Source organism: Prionailurus bengalensis, chromosome E4 (genome assembly GCF_016509475.1).
Source record: "Prionailurus bengalensis isolate Pbe53 chromosome E4, Fcat_Pben_1.1_paternal_pri, whole genome shotgun sequence".
NCBI lineage: Eukaryota > Metazoa > Chordata > Mammalia > Carnivora > Felidae > Prionailurus > Prionailurus bengalensis.
This window is the reverse complement of record NC_057360.1, coordinates 6,366,286-6,386,237: the sequence shown is the minus strand read 5'-3', so window position 1 is coordinate 6,386,237 and position 19,952 is coordinate 6,366,286. Positions and strand designations below refer to the sequence as shown.

The 19,952-nt window shown below is 37.5% G+C and overlaps 1 protein-coding gene across 4 annotated transcripts in view; it reads left to right on the top strand.

Annotated features, from left to right (window-relative positions):
* SDCCAG8 (SHH signaling and ciliogenesis regulator SDCCAG8) overlaps nucleotides 1-19,952 on the top strand; it is a 246,594-nt gene that overhangs the window by 104,925 nt on the left and 121,717 nt on the right. For all 4 annotated transcript variants that reach the window (XM_043568299.1, XM_043568296.1, XM_043568298.1 and 1 more), the window contains exon 13: nucleotides 14,093-14,235. In XM_043568299.1, the coding sequence (XP_043424234.1) occupies nucleotides 14,093-14,235 (143 nt within the window). The remainder of the gene's footprint in view (nucleotides 1-14,092; nucleotides 14,236-19,952) is intronic.

The following is a 19,952-nucleotide window of genomic DNA, read 5'->3' as shown; positions in this document are numbered from 1 at the left end:
GGAGAAATCTAAGAAGCACAATATTTAAGGAAGAATTTTATCAATTAATCCACATCGAGGTCTTGAAAGTTAGGTGCAAAATAATCCAAAAGCTTTCTTGCATTTTCCTTTTGGGAATCAGAATATTTCACTGATATTTTTCTGACAACTCGTGAAACAGTAACATTGAGTATACAAGAGTTTTAATTTGTTCCAGTTGAAAAATAATAAAAATGTATGTGTTATCTAAGAGACACAGTAGTTTTGCCATCATTTCCTGTTTTCCTACCACGAATGAATGGGCCAGTGTATTTTTACGTAATTCTTAATAGCTGACACAGTAACTAAAAAGCCATGCTTACTGCTGGAATAGTAGCAGATTTATTAACTTGTTTTCTTCGGAAATTGTGGTTTGCTAGTTGTCAATACTTTTATGTCTACTCAAAAAAAATTTTTGGCTTTGAAAAGCATACTTGGATATTGGTATTCCTGTAATTATAGTATTTGAAAAAAATCACATTTGAAGCATAAATAGAAGATATAGGAATTCCGCGTTGCTATACCTTTACGCTGCAACTCATTTAAAGTTATGGTGTCGATTTTGAAAAACTTTTGGAAATTAACTATTTAATTTAGGATGATAAATTATATCCTTGCTGTCTTTTAAGTAGTTTTAATCTCATAATGAGAACCTGAAGGCATTGTAAATACATTTGATAATAAAAAGATGTTTTCTAAACCATAAATACATAATAATACACATTGAAATTAACTTATACTTTTTCCTGTAGCATACTCAGATAAAACTTAAAGAATAGCAATATTTTCAGTTCATGTAAATTTATTTATCTTTATAGGTAGTGGAAGCATCTTTATGTTACTTGAAAATGTCTTTCATTCTCTTGTTTATTAAGATGGTTTTAGTGTGGCTTTATATTTAGTCTTATTTTTTATTTGTGCTTAATTCTGTTTCTATCCATGGGGAATGCTAGAGTAGCAACAACTCTATAATTAGTAATTAGTGGACAATAGGACCAAAGTGATTTTAATCTTATATTTAAGTATATTTTCAAGTGGATTATGTTATTGGAAAATATTAATATCTTTAATATTCAGAGATAGAAGGAACAATATATCCCAAAATGTAGTAATGTAATGTGAAAATTATGCTTCGACTACATATACCATGAATCCTAGAGCCCTAAGATTAAGACCTGAAAGACATTTTTCTACTATAAATTTTGACAAGAATTAAACAAGAGTGTTGCTGCAATTTCTATTATTTACTATAGCCCAGATGCTTGTAAATTTGAGGAGGTAATGATATGAAGAAATTAGATATATCGTTGGGTTTGCTTTTTGTATCACAATGGTAGGGAATTAGTCTATATTTTAATAGTTATAAAGGACAAGAAAGAGTAAGATGGACAGTACCTAGTAGGCACTGAAAAATATTTATTGTATTGAGTAGAGGGCTAGGGGGAAGGAATTACTGACAAGAGTTAACAGTTTGTTTTCCTAAATTGGAATTCTTTTATTTTAGTTTTGCTTTGGCTGGTTTTCTCAAATGGTGATAAACAATTTTCAAATGGTGATAAAAGTCAACAATTGTAATGAACATGTGAGTTTAGAGTAGTTATTTATAGATATTTTCTTTAGCAATTCTTCTGTCTCCCAGCATTTGTACTTGTTGAGTAGTCCTCTTTCCTAAGAGAGAAAAACATGTGAAATAGTTTTTTGGCCTTAGAAAAGACCAATCTTTTTATAAACTTAATTTTTTTAATTGTTTTTTTATATTTGAGCAAGCGAATGAGAGAGAGAGAGACACAGACAGACAGAGCATGAGCAGGGGAGGGAGGGGCAGAGAGAGACAGAGACAGAATCTGAAGCAGGCTCCGGGCTCTGAGCTGTCAGCACAGACCCCCACGCAGAGCTTGAACTCACAAACCGTGAGATCATGACCTGAGCTGAAGTCGGTGTTGAACTGAGTGAGCCACCCAGGCATCCTGAAAAGACCAATCCTTTTATGTGAGGATGTCCCACCAGAAAAAAGATCCGGGTGCCTGAGTGGCTCAGTCGGTTAAGTGTCAGGTCATGATCTCACAGTTTGTGAGTTCCATACCTGTGTGGGGGCCCTGAGAGCTGACAGCTCAGAGCCTGGAGTCTGCTTTGGATTCTGTGTCTCTCTCTCTGCCCCCACCCCACCCCCAACCTCAAGCTCTGTCTCTTTCTCTCTCAAAAAATGAATAAATACTAAAAAAAAAAAAAAAAAAAGACTCAGAGTCTGGTGCCTGCTTCAGATTCTGTCTCCCTCTCTCTCCGCCCCTCTTCCATTTGCACTCTGTCTCTCTCTCTCTCTCTCTCTCAAAAATAAATAAACATTGGGATGCCTAGGTGGCTCAGTCGGTTGAGCATCTGAGTTCAGGTCAGGTCATGATCTCACAGTTTGTGGGTTCGAGCCCTGCGTCGGGCTCTGAGCTGACAGCTTAGAGCCTGGAACCTGCTTCAGATTCTGTGTCTCCCTCTCCCTCTGCCCCTTCCCCGCTCATGCTCTGTCTCTCTCTCCTTTAAAAATAAATAAAAACATTAAAAAAAATTTAAAAACATAAACATTAAAAAAATTAAAAGAAAAAAGGAAAGCCAAAAAAAAAAAAAAAAATCATCAACAACAACAACAACAGAAGAAAAGAAAAGGGATTTTCCTGTTTTTATTGCAGCTCAGTTTGCGAGAAACAACCCAGAGTTTATTTTTCTTTTGAAGTGCCTTAAAAAGCACTGGGTTACAGTTAGTCAAGCATTTTTTAGTATGGATTCTGTACAGAGCTACTATAAAAAAGAATTGTATTAACTTGTTGGGAAGTACAGGTCAAAGACTCCTTTGTGCGGGTCGCCCTCACCTCAGAAACTGGGCTTGTCTTTACTAGCCACCCTCTCCTGCCTCTTGGCCAAAAGACCATGGCCCCACTTCTGGGAAGAATGGAAGGAGTCACGGTTTCTTCTTGGCCTTTTTAAAAAAAAAAAAACAAAAAAACTAATATCCCCTGTTATTTTACTAAATTCATGCTAAAACTTAATTTGGATATATTGCACATATTTAAAACATGCATACAGGGGCGCCTGGGTGGCGCAGTCGGTTAAGCGTCCGACTTCAGCCAGGTCACGATCTCGCGGTCCGGGAGTTCGAGCCCCACGTCAGGCTCTGGGCTGATGGCTCAGAGCCTGGAGCCAGTTTCCGATTCTGTGTCTCCCTCTCTCTCTGCCCCTCCCCCGTTCATGCTTTGTCTCTCTCTGTCCCAAAAATAAATAAACGTTGAAAAAAAAAATTTAAAAAAAAAAAGAAAGGGAAATATTGTATGTGGTCAAAATTACTTCTGAAAATCTTACAAATTGCTCATAATTTACACAGTCCACGGGGATTCGAATGTATTGGTTTTATATGTGTTTAGAGCATTCTTTTTCTATCACATTGGATACATTCATATCCTTTCTTAAAAATTCTAATTTGCATTTTTTTCACTTCCATTATTGGATTAGATTGCCATTTATTTAGACAGGGACCAGGGATAAACAAGTTGGCTTGTGTGTGGGACTCATTTGTATGAAGAATCCATCTGTTTCTTAGATGAACTTGCACTTAACGTACCGGGATGCTCATATGGTGAGAGGTTCACACGTACTGTACCTGACCGGAGGCTCGGTAGGTCCATGTCTCACTCTTCATATTCATTCCAGGACGTTCAGTCCCTGAGATAAATGGTGGACAGAGTTATGTCCACTTCTTTCGTTTCTCTCTTGCTGTTGCACATTGCAACTCTACTGTGTACTCGTGTTGCAGTTAACATTAGCTCTGAACCCTCTGATTGTGTGATCATGATGAATGAAGGCAAAGATGAAATGTACCACGCAGATGAAATGTGAGATTGCACACAACGGGGGCTCTTGGCATCCAGCTATAGCATAGAAGAAACAGGGGAGCTTCAAAGGAGAAATGTCTCCTGCAGGTGACAAGTGTGCCTCTGAAGTGGTAGGTTCTTTTTGTAACATCGCGATTGATGGCTATCTTTTTTTAGTGCAACTCTTGATACATTTGCTGGTATTGAACCAATGCAAAATTTATTCTCAGCTGACGTTAAAACTTCACATCATGGATACATCTATCAATAACTGGTATGGTCAACGATTAGCAGATTTACATATTTACATTTCATTAATTTAAGAACCTAACATTTATTTTAACATTGCATCCTTTAAGTCCACCTTTTTACTCCCAGTGTGAAGTCTTCTTTATCCATTGCTATCTGAGACCCGCACCTAGTTCACCGAGTCGTTCTTAGCCAATGATACTTTTGCGAAGTATCTCTAGAAAAAAATTATCGCCTCTCGTTTTATGGCTTTCCAACAAGCACATCTTATTTCAAATTTTACCTCATCTGGGGTCATCTTAAATTTTTTTTTTAAGTTTGATTTATTTTTGAGACAGAGAGAGACAGAGCATGAACAGGGGAGGGGCAGAGACAGAGGGGGACACAGAATCCAAAGCAGGCTCCAGGCCCTGAGCTGTCAGCACAGAGCCTGACATGGGGCTCGAACTCACAAACCGCGAGATCATGACCTGAGCCGAAGTCAGATGCCCAACCAACTGAGCCACCCAGGCGCCCCTTTTTAAAAAAATTTTTTTTAATGCTGGGTCATCTTAATGCTCCTGAATATTTCCACAATATGCTACACTTATAATATCATCAGACTCCAAAGGTCAAGATCTTTCTTTCCTTTTTCTTTATAATGTGAATGTGCAAGCACATAAGTATTGGAACACTGTTAACATTTTACCCTTTTAGAACACTGAAAGAGCATGAGAGAATTAGGGCACTTCAGCGTTTTAAAGAAAAAACATTACAGATTCTGAATGGCTTAATACTTTGTCTGTGATGAACGGAAATTCGCATTCATGAGAAGACAAAGCAAGCCATTTCTCTACCTCTAGCAAGCATAAAGCATTTACTAAACCAGCCCAAAAAGTAGAGCTATCACCTGGGCTCTTTTTTGTAAACTGACTATAGAGCTGAAATGATTCTTATTTTTTCCCTTGAATCTCCTGGCGTCACAGAGCAGTGGTTTAAGTTTGGCTTAACCAAAGAGTCCGCTGTATTGTCACAGTGCAGCAGAATCAATTTTATTTTAGATGACTTCAATTTTCCTTTTCTCTGGATACATACTTTTAGAAAGGCACTTCTTTTCTTCCACAGTCCCTTCTCATCTGTTTTGAACACTTGTTTTGTCTGAGAGTTACTTTAGCTTCTGAATATAAGTGATCAGTTGATACAACTTCCCTTAATATTAACGAAAGGAAAAAGAAAACCTTTTGTTAAAATTCTTTAAAGAAAATTTTCTTAGAATAAGGATAGATTCAGTAGTCCCATTAGAAACAATTAGAAAACTGAAAAGTTTCACCAGGATGTTACATATTGTACCTGAAAGACTGAAAGGTCAAGGCCATATTGATTCTTAGGCTGGCGTGGAGTCACTCTGTTGTAGAAGGTAGAAACTGTGACCCTCGGCAAAGCAAATCCACACTCTACTTCAGATCACCACTGCTAACGTCTCATGGAGAAATGCTTCTTCAAACTTAATCTTGGCCAGGGCTTTGCAAATTGAGATCCTTGTGTTTGCCGGTGTGATATTTGATCTAAGCCATCTGAGTTATGTCCTCTTTCAGTGTCTTTGTTATCCATGCCAAATTGTGGGCCAAGAGGTTGTAGAGAGCACATTGCATCATTTCCTCTCCACCTCCTGTAAACATCTACATTTGCTTAGGGAGACAATACACAGGAGAGTGGAAAGACTACAGAGCTTGAGATCAGACGAACCCAGTTTTGAATCCCGGCTCTGCCACTATATAATCTTTTGTAAGTTACTAAACGTCTGTAAGCTTCAGTTTTTTCATCTGTAAAACCGGAATAGGATGCTTATTTTTACAAGGTTGTCATGAACACAAAACGAGATTAAAAATACAAAATTTAAAAATATAAAATGCTAACTAAGACAGTGCCTGGCACATGGTAAGCACTCAAAGATGACGACTGGTATCAGTGTTACTATCTGGTCTGCCATAAAAACATTAAATCAATGTCGTGGGCCCTCAACAATGATAACCACGAATAGAACTTCTAGAATGGTATCAGCAACCTTCAACATCTACACTAAAAAGGGCAACCATTTTTGTCCATTTCCAAAATGACGTTTTAATCTCCTACAATATCCTTTTATTCAAATAGGCTGTTTTTCTAATTGTCTAGGGTGGAGAGTGAGTCTCAGAAACACATTTTGCTATATTCTAGAGCCGTGCTATGGTAGAATTTTCTGTGATGATGAAAACATTTTATACCTGCACTGTCTAGTATGGCAGACACAATCCATATTGAGCACTTATCCTGTGATTAATGCAAACGAGGAACTAAACTTTGTATTTTGATTAAGTTAAATTTTAACAGCCACAGGTAGCTAGTGTAGCTCCAGATGCAACCTTATTAGTGATTTGGTAAAATCACTCTTAGCATCTGCAAGTTAATACAAGTGTCAACTGACAAATACTAAATTTCCAATGAGTATATTCTTTCTACTTATATGGAACTTGACAGAAACTATCATTTCTCTCCCAAGCTATGGGTTACTGTGTCTCATTTTTCAGTATCGTATACAACTTTACTTTCTAAACTTATTCTATGAATTTATCCATTGGTTTCTGAGTGATAAATTCACACTGTCAAGTTTTTTCAGCTTCAAAACCACAAGTTCTTTGTCACTTAACAAGAACTTTGGGTTCCGGTCTTCTTACTGTTCCGTTTTTCGCTTTTGTCCCCATTCTCTTCCTCAGTATATGAATCAGTTACCCTGTATTACAAATTATTACATGATTTTTAAGTCACATTCTGTTTATTAGCAGGGATAAATCACTGCCATTGGATTAAAATAGTTTATGTGTGCTACTTTATCTTTCCAGGTAAAGTTATCCTTCCAGATTAAGCTGACATATTTTTCAGATGGGTTTTACATTCATTTCTTTGGATATTTTTTTCCTTAGGAAATCAAGAAAAAATATATACTAGAGCTTCTCCTAATGAAACTCTTTATTTAATTCTCCTTAATTTATGTAAAAAAAGTTTTTTAATTCTCAGAAACCCACAATGCTTTTCAAATTGCAGGATTGTGAAATCGATGTTATAGGTTGCAACCAAAAGTTGTTTTTTTTTTTTTAAAGAAGTGGATAGAATCAGAAGGAATTGGACTTATCTGAGTGCTTCACACATAGTGCTTCACACATAATATTGTTTTATGAAATGCTAGTTACATTTAAACGTGTGTGAAAGTGTGCATGTTTCTGAATTGTGATGTAAAATGGATTTCTTACTATGGTCTTATTTGAAGAAAAGAAACAAAAAAGATTGAAAGCCATTGTTTAACATGGTATAATGTGGGGGCAGTAATGTCAGAAGATCTGGTTCAGGGCTTAGATTTACTCTTTTGAACCGTCATTCAATGTCTGTGACCCCAGTTTCTTTTTGAATAGATAGGGACACCTGCCCTATATGCTTTATGCAGTTGTTTTAAGGATCAAATAACATTTAAAGGTAATAGATAGTTGTAGCACTCCATATTCCTTTCAAGTGGTTTGTCAGTCATTTCTATTGAAAAAACTCATGGCTTAAAATAGCAATCATTTGTGTTCATTTTACGAATCTTCAGGTCAACTGAGATTCGGCTGATCTAGGCTGCATTTGACTCAGTGGCTCTGCTTCAGGTTATGAGTTGTGGGTTGTCTGGGCTGTGGTTTGGGTTTGGTTCTGCTCCACATGTATTTATTCTTCAGTCCAGGCAAAAGGGGTAGCAACTGTCCAGGGCATACTTTTCTAATGGAGAATCACTAGAATATGGAAGTGAAGTATTTATGACTTTTGCTTACGTTACAGCCACAAAATTTTTATTGGCTAAGTGAAATCACATGGCCAAGCCCAAAGTCATTAGGAAGGGATAGTATATTCCATTCCCAGTGGAAGGGAGATAGAAATGAAATTTTTCTGAACAATAATCTAAACTGGCACATTACCCAAAAACCATTTTTGCTCACTACTTCATTCTGAATGTGAAATGACAGCCAGGTATCACCATGCATTTGAAGAAAGCCTCTAACATAGGGGATTGGCTAAAAATGGATGAACAGAGGAAAAGGAAATTGAAGCAATATGTAATGAGCAGAGGAGAATATTTAAAATACTCTAATATTCTAATAGAGAGATTAGATATATCCATAAGGTCAAAATTGCATGCTATGTAAAACAGTGAAAACAAGAAATATCTCATGGAAATGAAAAATGTGGTAGAAATCTTTTCAGAAATTCAGCAGAAGCTTTGGAAGATGAAGTCAACACAGTCTTCCAGAAGTTAGAATCAAAAGGTGAGATAGAAAGCATAAGGAAATTATATGATAAATCCAACAGAGTGAAAAACCAATGTCTGGGAGTTCCAAGAAGAGGAAATACTAAAATGTATGACATCAAAATATTTTTAAATAATAATACAAGAAAAATTCCCCAGACTAAAGAGAACAGCCTCCAGATTGAAAGGTCTACTGAAAAACCAGCACAAAACATGAAAAAAGGCCATTCCAAGGTCCACACTGTAAAATTGCAAAATGCCAGGGAAAAAGAAATTAATATAAAAGCTTTCAGAAACAAACAAACAAACAAAAAATCACAGACTAAGTATTAAGAATCCGAATGGCATAGGACTTTTCAATTGCAGTGTTAGAATCTTTAAGACAATGGAGTAACCCCTTAAAAATCCTGAGTAAAAATTGATTTCAACATAGATTTTTATACCTAGCCAAACTGTCAAATGTATAGCTAGAAAGATGGCATTTTCGGGCATACAAATACTTTTTAAAAAGGTATTATTCAGATATTCTTTCTTATGAAAGTTGCCTGAAGAATGTACTTTAACTAAAAAAGGATGTAAACTGAAAAACAGGATGACTTACAACCCAGAAAACATGAAACTCTAATAGTAGCATGTCTAAGGCTTGACCCAAGACAGAGATCAACCAGGCCAGACATAAGGCACCAAGAAGGATATATCTAGGGTGAAATTTTAAAAGGAACTGATAATTTATCTGATGTGTTTTGTTATCTGAAAAAATAATATTGATGGGTATGTGACAGATCTTTTTGAATATTGGGGGAAAATGTCAGTTACCTAGAAAAATAAGCTATTAAAAAGTAGGCAATTAATTCCAGAAATAATAAAATATTGTACAAAAAATTAATCAAAATAAGGTTTGTCTTAGGAGTGAACAATATTTCTATAACCATAATGTAAAAGAACTATTGACTAAGGATTTAACCAAAATTGTTATATGGGAAAGTGAGATAGGTATGTTGAGTGACCTAAATTGTTACTTTTTTAATGTAGGGAGGTAACAGGTAATGTCTAATATTATAAAATCAAGAAATAACATTATAAGTATGTCATATAAAAATATGAAGATACATATCAGAAGAGTGGATCGGATGGGCCATTGATGATCGGGCTTGGAGATGGGTGTGGAGAAGAGCATGGGCACTGCCCTTCTTTGTTATGAGTAGTTGAGTATTATTTGGCTTACATAAAGTGAAGTGCTCTGATATGAAAATTTAATAAGTAATAAAAATAAAGTTACATATGTCTATGATTAAGAAAAAAAAAAAACTCGTATACTACAGAAGACTATAGATAAATAGTAAAAAGTCTCCCTTTCTTGATACCCCATCTGTGGTATGATTGTCCTGAGTTAGCCACTTTATTTTATTTTATTTTTTTTAAATTTTTTTTTAACGTTTATTTATTTTTGAGACAGAGAGAGACAGAGCATGAACGGGGGGAGGGTCACAGAGAGGGAGACACAGAATCTGAAACAGGCTCCAGGCTCTGAGCTGTCAGCACAGAGCCCGACGTGGGGCTCAAACTCACGGACGGTGAGATCATGACCTGAGCCAAAGTCGGCCGCTTAACCGACTGAGCCACCCAGGCGCCCCCTGAGTTAGCCACTTTAAAAAAAATTTTTTTTTAATGTTTATTTTTGAGAGAGAGAGAGGGAGAGGGAGAGAGTGCACAAGTGAGGGAGGGACAGAGAGAGAGGGAGACACAGAATCTGAAGCAGGCACCAGGCTCTGAGCTGTCAGCACAGAGCCCAACATGGGGCCCGAACTCATGAACCGTGAGATCATGACCTGAGCTGAAGTTGGACACTTAACCAACTGAGCGACCCAGGCGACTATAGCCCTTTTAACAGTTTCTATTTTTAGTTGTGCTGATGGTTACATTCATGACTGGAAGTACAGCAAAACCTTGGTTTGAAAGCAAAATTTGTTCTGGGAACATGCTTGTAATCCAAAGCACTTTTATATCAAAGCAAATTCTCCCCATAGGAAATAATGGAGACTCAGATGATTCATTCCACCACCCAAAAATATTCATATAAAAATGATTACTGTACTATAATATAATACAAAATAATAAAGAAAAATAAGCAAATTAACCCCCATTTACCTTTGAAAACTTTCGTGGCTGGTGTGAGGGAGACAAGAGAAAGGAGGGTTATTGTGTAGGATGACTTCCACTATCACTAATGGACCTTGACTACAGTACAGTATTAATAAACTCTTGTCATACACTGTATTTAATGTAACCGGCAATAAGGCAGCAGAAAAAAAAGTCTCTATCTGCAGGCAGCCTGACCTAGAATGAAGCAAAGCATTTCAAGCTTACTCTTGTATGGAAAAGCAAAGGACTGTCCATAGGTTGCTTTGAAGTGACAATAAAAACACTAGTGCCTATTGTGGTCACCTTCCAACATTCTGAAATGTCACTGATTTCTGCCAAACATCGCGGCCTGAGACCGAGCATCTGAGCATGGGAGATGATCACCCACAATCCTACAGAGAGAGAGAGAGAGAGAAAGCCATTGGCTCAGTTGTGATCATGTGACGTTCAGCATCGCTTTATCAAGTTAAAATTTATTAGAAATATTTGCTCATCTTATGGAAGACTCACAGAGCAAATTACTCGCAATCCAAGGTTTTACTGTTTATCTTTTGGTAAAGCGTAAAGCTATCTGGACTTGTCTTTGCCCAGTTGGCCAAGAGATGGCCGCATCAAGTTGCACTGTAGACACTGCAGGTTAACAGCGTGCTTTGGGAGTAACGTACCACTGGCCTATGACTGTTGTTGGTCCTTCATCCCTGAACCACTGTATACAGCCAAGGAAGCAGCGCTGACCTAGTTGGGTGAGGCAAAGGGTTATCCTGCCAGTGGGAGCATGGCATTTCTGGCAAGAGAGTCCTCTTCTAACTGTTGGAGTTGGTGCCATGGCAGATTTTCCTGACTCAGGGAGTGAGTGTTGAGCCCTGGTCCAGCTGGTTACACTATTTGTTGATTTTGATTATCTGCACCAATAAGCTCTTTTTCTGGCACAGATAATCAGAAGAAGGCAGTAATTTTCCATCTAACAAAAATGCTTTTTGCATTTTGAAATTATAATAAAGTTTTATTCAGCTCTCATCAGATTTATGGGGGAAATTTTATTGAATTAGGTCAAGAACTCTTTAGTCCTCTGTGATAGCCATATATCCTTAGGAATATCATTTTATCTACTTACCACTGTGCTGTTCTTGAAAGACAGAGAAAAAAAATCAGCAATAGCAGCACTAGCTGTCTTTTATTCAGCTCTTACTATGTGCTGGACACTCTGCTAACTAGTCATCATCTCATTTAATCTTTATGATAGCATTCAGAGCCGGCTGCAGCCATAACTTCCATTGTGGACTGAACAATCTGATTAACAGTTGAGTGATTCATCCAAGCTCACAGGGCTGGAAAGTGCCAGAGCTGTGTCGAGCTTATAAAAAATTGTTGCATCTTTTCTTTTTAAGAAAGTTGGGGATTTTATAAATTTTCCATTTCTGTAATTTTTTGGCAGAATTCATAATTCTGGAGTCATCTTTGATGTCTCATGATAGCTTTCCTTTTATTTCCGTATATTCACCATGTTCTCTTTATGTTTGTTTGAACTGTCTCTATTCTTATATCCGGAATATTGCAACTATCTCTTCATGGTCTTCCTTCCGCCAGTCTCTGCCATCTTAAATTGACCATAAACAGTTCTCTCATTGTTTTAAAGCTCAGCTTCTCTCATATTGAGTACCTTTTAAAACCATTAATATCTCTCCATTATCTATAAGAAAAATACAGCTTTAATTTGTCTAGAATTTAAGACTCTTCACAATGTGGTCTCATCTATCATTCCATGAGTTAATGTGCCCTTACCTTCTTTCCCACTTTTCTTGCCCATGCTAATATATCCCTAATCTGACCTACTGAAGCACAGATTCTCTCTACTGCTCACTTGTTGTTTCTTATGTGCTTTGTATTTTGATAGTTTTCTGTGTATGTATATGTCTCATTTACCCATCTGAATTAACTCCTGAGTATAGAGATGGAAACTCTCTGAGCCCACCATAATATTCAGTGTGGTTTCTTGCATGTAGCACTGTGTACAAAATTAGTGAGTGAATTTTTGAAGTTTTAAAGTCAACATATTATTCCGATTCTATACATGTTTGCCTTTGTTAATTTTGTAAATGTTAGGCAAATAAAACTTAATAGACATTCACGTTTTTTAATTTCCTTAATTATATTAAATTATGGGATTAGAAATAAATTGGTATAGCTTTATCAGTTTGAAATTTTTAAAGAAACAGGTCAGTTTCATTTAGTGTTCTAATCTGAAAGATACAGAAAATCTACTCTGAATGTAAGTGATAGGTTCATTATTACATAGGTTTTTAAAAATAAAACAATATCTGAGAACTTGTAAGTTGTTTTATTAAGTTGCTGGTAATGTACAGTTTTGATGGGGATAAACTGGATATTTATATGTGATAAATGTCAAAAAAACAAATCATTTAGTTTATCTTCCTGATGCATTAAATGTAGTTGGAGCACATTGAGTAATGATATGAGGAAATTGAGATGTACTTAAATACTAAGTTCAAAACACTTAGACATGATTTTGTTTTCCAAAAGGAGATTGCATTTTTGTGAATTAAAATTGCTTCTTGCTTTCTGTTGAATTTGAAAATGTTTCTACCCTTTACTTTCCCCTTTATTTTTTTTTTCTGGATTTAATAGTCTGAAGATCTATCTTTTATTTTTTGTTAATTTATAGATGTTGTATGATAAATAAATAATTATCCTTTAATGTGTGAACTATTTAAAACTGTGTTCCATATAAGGTATTTTTGCTTCAAAATATTTGATTGTCAGTAAGATGGGGATAATTTCATCCTGAGACTAGAGAATCATAAATTTTTATATATCATAAATTTTTATATATCATAAATTTTTATATATTTTAGATGTTCATATTTATTAACTGTAGAGTGCTTTTGTTGCCTTTTAATGCAATTTTAGTGTAATATTGTTTTAGCTCAGAAATCTCATATACTCTAAAGGCTTGAAGGTTCTCATGCTATATTTTTTTTCCTAAAAAGTATTTTTTTCCAAATAATGTTGAGCATCATAATGATGCCTTCTTTTACACCTCACATTTTTTTAAAAGGTGTAACAATTTACCCTTCAGTTTGGCTTTCAAAACATCCAAATGAAACCACAAATACACCTTTCAGAACAGAGTCACATATTTGAAGTAAATCACTGCATGTATCTGATCTAATCTCACAAATGAAAATGTTGTATTTTTAAAGTGGTGACATTTTTAAGTTAATACTGTTTTTAAAAGGACCAAGCCTTAAGAATGAAAGTGCAGATTATCCATTTTGACTACTCTCATTTAATCATTTCATTTCTGAAATTAGACTTCATCTTACGATCCAAAAAAACCTCACTAATGTGCATTTTTGGCTGGGTTAATTCCCTTTGTCATAAAATGGAAGCTAGCCTAAATTTTCTAATAATTTTTCATCCCATTAAAATTCATGGCGAAAATAAAAATGAGATAATTTTGAATTCAAGTGCATATAGTTTATATGGATGCTTCCCCCCCGCCCCCTCTCTACCTAAGGAAATAGAGAAATTGAGATTAGAAGTCAGTGAAAGCAAACAGCACTTGGAACGGGAGCAGCAGAAGGCAGCCGGGGCCAGAGAGGAGTGCCTGCAACTGACAGATCTGCTGAGCGAGTCCCAGCACCAACTGCACCTCACCAGGTACCCCTAATCCCATTACGCGCCAGAGCACCAATTCCATCCCACTGATTTTTGCCACCGGCTTCCAAACAGTTGTTAGAGTTCGTCTTAGTCATTCAATTCACACACAGCTTTCAGGCATATTAAGAGAAGTGGAGATGTGGAAAGCAAAACACCCAGACATGTGAATGATAAGTGTGGCAGGGAATTATGATATATTACAAAACCTTTCATCGGCAATGCTCAAATATTTAGGTGATTCTCTATCAAGATGAGCAACATGACATGTTCCTCCTACCACCACCAGTACCTCTCCTGTTAATTCTGTGTCTAATAAAAATGTTGAACTGAAAGATCTGAGGAAATATATTTAGGAAAAGAATCAGATACTGTCAGTGGTGAAAGAGACCCAAGTAGAAGGCATCCCAAGATGCAAACTAGGATGTAACTGATACAAAATAAGGAACCTGAGTCCTAAGAAGGTATAGAATTTAGAGATGGAATCGATTGACACTGTTCATGTTCAAATGGTTATTATAACTGTGCCCTGTACCACTGTGGTCTCAAATTACATGGCTTCTGTCATGAGGTACTGTGAGGTGATTGTCAATGTTGTGAAACTTTAGTGAACGTATAGCTCAGCCCTGAGTTACGATGAGACATTTTAGGTAGCAAGCGCTGTATAATTTGCTGTGTGGAAAACACACACACGCACACACACACACACACACACACACACACACACGCACACAAATGCATATACACAGAAATTCAAATAGAGGTTATAAAATTTCATGTTACCCATATAAGTGGTTTCTTCTCACTTTGAATTCTAGTACGATTTTTCATTTTTCAGATCAAGCATTTAGGTTTGGTTCAGTTCTTACAGTTTTTCCGTTTTTACAGAGAACTTTGTCTAAATACACATGTAAGTTTATAAGCTTTGATGTGGCTCATAAATTAGAAAATCCCTGGTCTTTTCATCATCGTAATATGTTGAATTTAAACTACGAAAGGGGACTGATCCCTTTTACATTAAATATGACAATGTAATTCTGAGCACGGTATGATAACAGATGGAGGAAAAGCACCACTTGAACAGCCTGCATTTGGAGAAAAAAATATTCTAGGGGTTGGTGAACCTCCCAAAGTTTTGGGTTAGTGTTAAGATGCCTCTAGTTCTGTTAAAATCAAACTTTGTTAAAAACATTTTGTTATGATAATATTCCAAATGGTTTGCCAACTTTGCTTTTAAACAATGCAAGAGAAAGAGAAGAAAGAGAGAGAGAAAAAGAAAGAAAGAAAATAAATCATTTATACATGTGTGATATCTGGAAAAATCCCAATAGATAAAACACTTTTTATGAGAAGAAACTGCTTACTCCTACAGAATAATAGCTGTTCTTTTCATGCCCGTTCAAAGTGTTGTTCTGTAGACCTGAGAATGTAATGTCAAGATAGTTCCTATGGATTATTTAATCTTAGAAGTTTCGAAATTTAGCTGTGTCATGATAGTTAATAGTTGTTCTTCTGAAACACACCATTTGTGTGCTAAGCACTGCCAACGACAGAAACGGGACAGCCTTTAACGTCTCAGTGTGGCTGGGCTTCAGTAAATAAATATTAATGCTGGTTTTGTTCCCTTCGCCATTCTGTCTTAGAGAGTTAATTTCTGAAGTCGAAGTCCTGTAGGGAGTGTTCCTGCACCGTATCAATTTGTACTGTCTGACAAGACCAGTTTCTTGTAAGAGGAGCATATTTAAGGTACAGCGACTGCTGAAAATGGACTCGTAGTAACTAATTCCTTTGTTCTTGAGGAAAATGGTGTTGCTTGGTTCCATAGAAAGCTTTTTCTGTTGGGCTTTATTTACAGCTAGTCTACAGAAATTGAAAACTAGTTTTACAGAAAAAAAATTACCCATTTTCTGAGTGCAGTACTCTTTTGTAAGCATTTTACATTTAGTCTGCGTTCACGTTTTATAAAATCCACATTCATAAATTTAAAGAGGACAATTAAAAAAGCAAAGAACTATGTGTATCTCTCTTTTGCTCTAAAAATGGGATGTAGTTGTTGGGCTAAATATTTCTGATACACTTTTTTGGGCTTCTTAGAATTTGCTTTCCCTCAACATTCTGTATTGATTCGGTATACTCAAGTGTGTGGCTGAGAAACATTATGTCTTCTTTTCCCATGTAGACCAGTGGAAATAAATACATCCCACACAGGTAGCTCTTCACTTAGCCTTAACTTTAACATTTCGAATGACATAGTCTAAACAAAGTTTGACATAGAATATGAAAACAATGTTGTAAGTAATGACAAGATAAGGATGGAGGTGATCTAGGGAAAGGAAACGTATAAACTAGAATATTAATCCATAGAGCAATCTGAAACAAAAATAACCCATCACTTGTTTGCTATTTCCCTTTATTGTCCACTTGGACTTAAACACGGAAAATAGAGGGGTGCCCAGCTGGCTCCATCACTGGGGCATGAGACTCTTGATCTCTGGGTTGTGGGTTCAAGCCCCATGTTAGATATACTGATTACTTAAAAAAAAAAAAAAAGGAAAATAGAAATTGAACATTTATGGAAGTACCCAGCTGGTAAGTACAACATTTACTCATCCACCATCTATTTATTGGACACCTAGTATCTTTCAAGTACATTACTTGGTCTTGGGCATAGAGAAAAACATAAGATTCAGTTCTTATCCTTAGGTTGCTCACACTCTAGTACAGAGCCAGCTCTATATATGCAGTTATAGCAGAGTGTGATAAAAATGCAGTAACAGGAATAAATACTACCACAGGAGCACCTAGGAAGAAGAATCGGCTCGTTGTACATTGGAGGTGAAGATGATAGGGAAAGCTTTCTGGAAGAGGAGATGTTTGGTAGCTATTGTGATTAATAAGTTCTTGAGTAGCAGTTCTCAAAGGAGAAGAAGGTGGATGGAGCGATATATATGTACAGACAGGAAGCTGAGAGGGAATATAAACTCTACAATCAGGTTAGATGTTTGGCAGGGGATAAGCCAGGAGAGGCAAACAGGGACCAGAGGAAGGGCCTTGTGATCTGTATTCTGCAGTTTGGGCCATTCTGAGAGTAATGGGTTACTCTTGTTGTATTTAAGCAAGGCTGTCAACATGGTCAACTCTTTGGGTTGGTGTTCAGACTCAGCAGTGTGGAGAGCAAACTCGGAGAGATGATGTGGGAACAGGAGGACCAGTGAGGGCAGAGTCAGCAACTACGGCCTGCAAACATGGCCTGTTGTCTGTTTTGGGCCATGAGCTAAAAAGGGTTTTTATATTTTCAAATGGTTAGGGAAAAAAACAAAAGAAAAATAATGTTTTGTGACATGTAAAAATTATATATCCATAACTAAAGTTTTACTGGACACAGCCATGATTATCCCTTATGCATATGTATTAAGACTATTATGGCAGAATTGAGTATGGTCCTCAAAACCTTAAAATATTTATTGTCTGGCCCTTGACAGAGAAAATATACCAACCCCTCAGTTAGGAGGCTGTGCAGTTCAAGGAAGAAGTCAAGAGAGCTTGGACTATAAGGGGTTCAAGTATGCATTTATTGATTTTTTAAAAATTATCTAATTTTTTTAATTTAGAGAGAGACAGAGAGAGTGGGAGACAGGGGCAGAGAGAGAGAGAGAGAGAGAGAGGGAGAATCTCAAAACAAGCTCCACGCTCAGTGCGGAGCCTGACAGGGGCTTGATTCCATGACCCTGGGATCATGACCTGAGCCGAAATCAAGAGTTGGACACTCAACCAACTACGCCACCCAGGTGCCCCCAAATATGTACTTAAAGAAGGTAAATGGAAGTTAATTGTAGATTGGCCAACAAAGAGATGCTTGACAAGGGCCTGGATTCAAATGTAAGTCCAGGGGTTAGTAATGATTCCTGGGCATGGCTTTGCCAGTAAAACAGAAGGAAAATAGCATCTTTAAGAAGCATTTCGGGTAGGGGCACCTGGGTGGCTCAGTTGGTTAAACATCTGACTTCAGCTCAGGTCTTCATCTCACGTTTCATGGGTTTGAGCCCAGGTCAAGCTCTGTGCTGACAGCGCAGAGCCTGGAGCCTGCTTCAGATTCTGTGTCTCCCTCTCTCTCTGCACCTCCCCTGCTCATGCTGTCTCTCTCTGTCTCCACTATAAATAAACATTAAAAAACAAAACAAAACAAACAGGAGGCATGGGGTAGCAAATGAGAGAGGCCAGAATTAAAGGTGACTCCCATGTTAACTGGATGAACCATTAGTTCAACTGGGAAACTTAAAAGGAGTAACAGAGAAAAATAATACACTGTGTTTTGGGACTTGAGTGGAGATGTGCAGTGCAGGTCCAGTGTGAGGAGAAGGGTCAAGACCTGAGACTTTGCTGGATGCTTTGACATAAAGCTACTAGTTGTAGCCAAGGAGATGGGTGAAAGCATGAGAGGCCCATGCTTGTAGAGTAGGATGGAAAAGAGCCACCAGCCAAGGATACTGAAGGGGACATCAGGGCACAAGAAAACAAAACAGAGGGGCGCCTGGGGATGTCGAGCGCCCAATCTCGGCTCAGGTCATGATCTCAAGGTTTGTGAGTCTGAAGCCCGCATGGGGCTTGTTGCTGTCAGGGAAGAGCCTGCTTCTGATCCTCTGTCCCCCTCTCTCTCTGCCCCTCCCCTGCTCATTCTCATATTCTCTCTCTCTCTCTCTCTCTCTCTCTCTCTCTCTCTCTCAAAAATAAATAAGGACATAATATAGAATGATGCACAGGATGGAATAACAAAGCCACATGCTTTTCTTAGGGCAGCCCCCTCCCCAGGCGTCCAAGGGACACAAAGCGGAGTTTGGGAATCCTTTCCTGGGGCATTCGCTATCTTTGTAACTTTTGAAAAGTTACTTAATTCTTTGAACCTGCTTGCTTACCTATAAAATGAGGTTACAAACTGATTTTTGAGTTTCCTTCTAGCTCCAACAGTCAATGATTCTAACAGTAATTTAAGACACCCCATTATGAAGTGCCTTATTTCCTGACATTAGGCATTTAAATTGCTTGGAGTATTCTTTGTTTAAGACCTTTCCTTAGTTTGAATTTCAAAGATTTCATCAAAGCGTCCTTCATGCCTCCAATTTATATTCATCGTAACTTAGGCTCTGCTGACCTCTCACAAGGGCCACGGAAACGTTCCCCTGTAACATCCTCCCAGTCTGTTCCTCAAGCCTCTGCCAGTTGAAAGTTTTTAAGCTCTGCCTTGACTCCGTCACCTGCTGCCGAAACCTTCCATTGGGTGGCACTGCTTCAGAGGGTTCAGACCACTGAGGGTAGTGCGGGGGGGCACGTATCCAGCCCCTCCAGTTTTTTCCTCGCTTGCGTGCCAGTGACACAGCCAAATTGCACTTTGGGGCTTTTCTCCCCTGTTGTTGCCTACACTTAGAATACCACTATGACCTTCTCTACCCCTATTGTAATCTTACCTTCCTTTCCAGGTCTGTCCAAAGTCCTGAGTTTTCCACTGTCGCCCTCCCAGATGGCCCAGCCACAGGGGAGCACATTTCCCTCTGAATCTTCCTTCCCACTCAGAGCTGAAGGCTCTGCCCCTGAGTGAATCCCTCCAAACAGGGACAGGGACAGTGAAAATCTGAAAAAAATGGATTAATACTCTGAAGGCTTTTAAGTACTTGCTTTTCTTCCCTTCTGGAATGAGGGTGGGAGGTCTTATTAATGTTCTATTT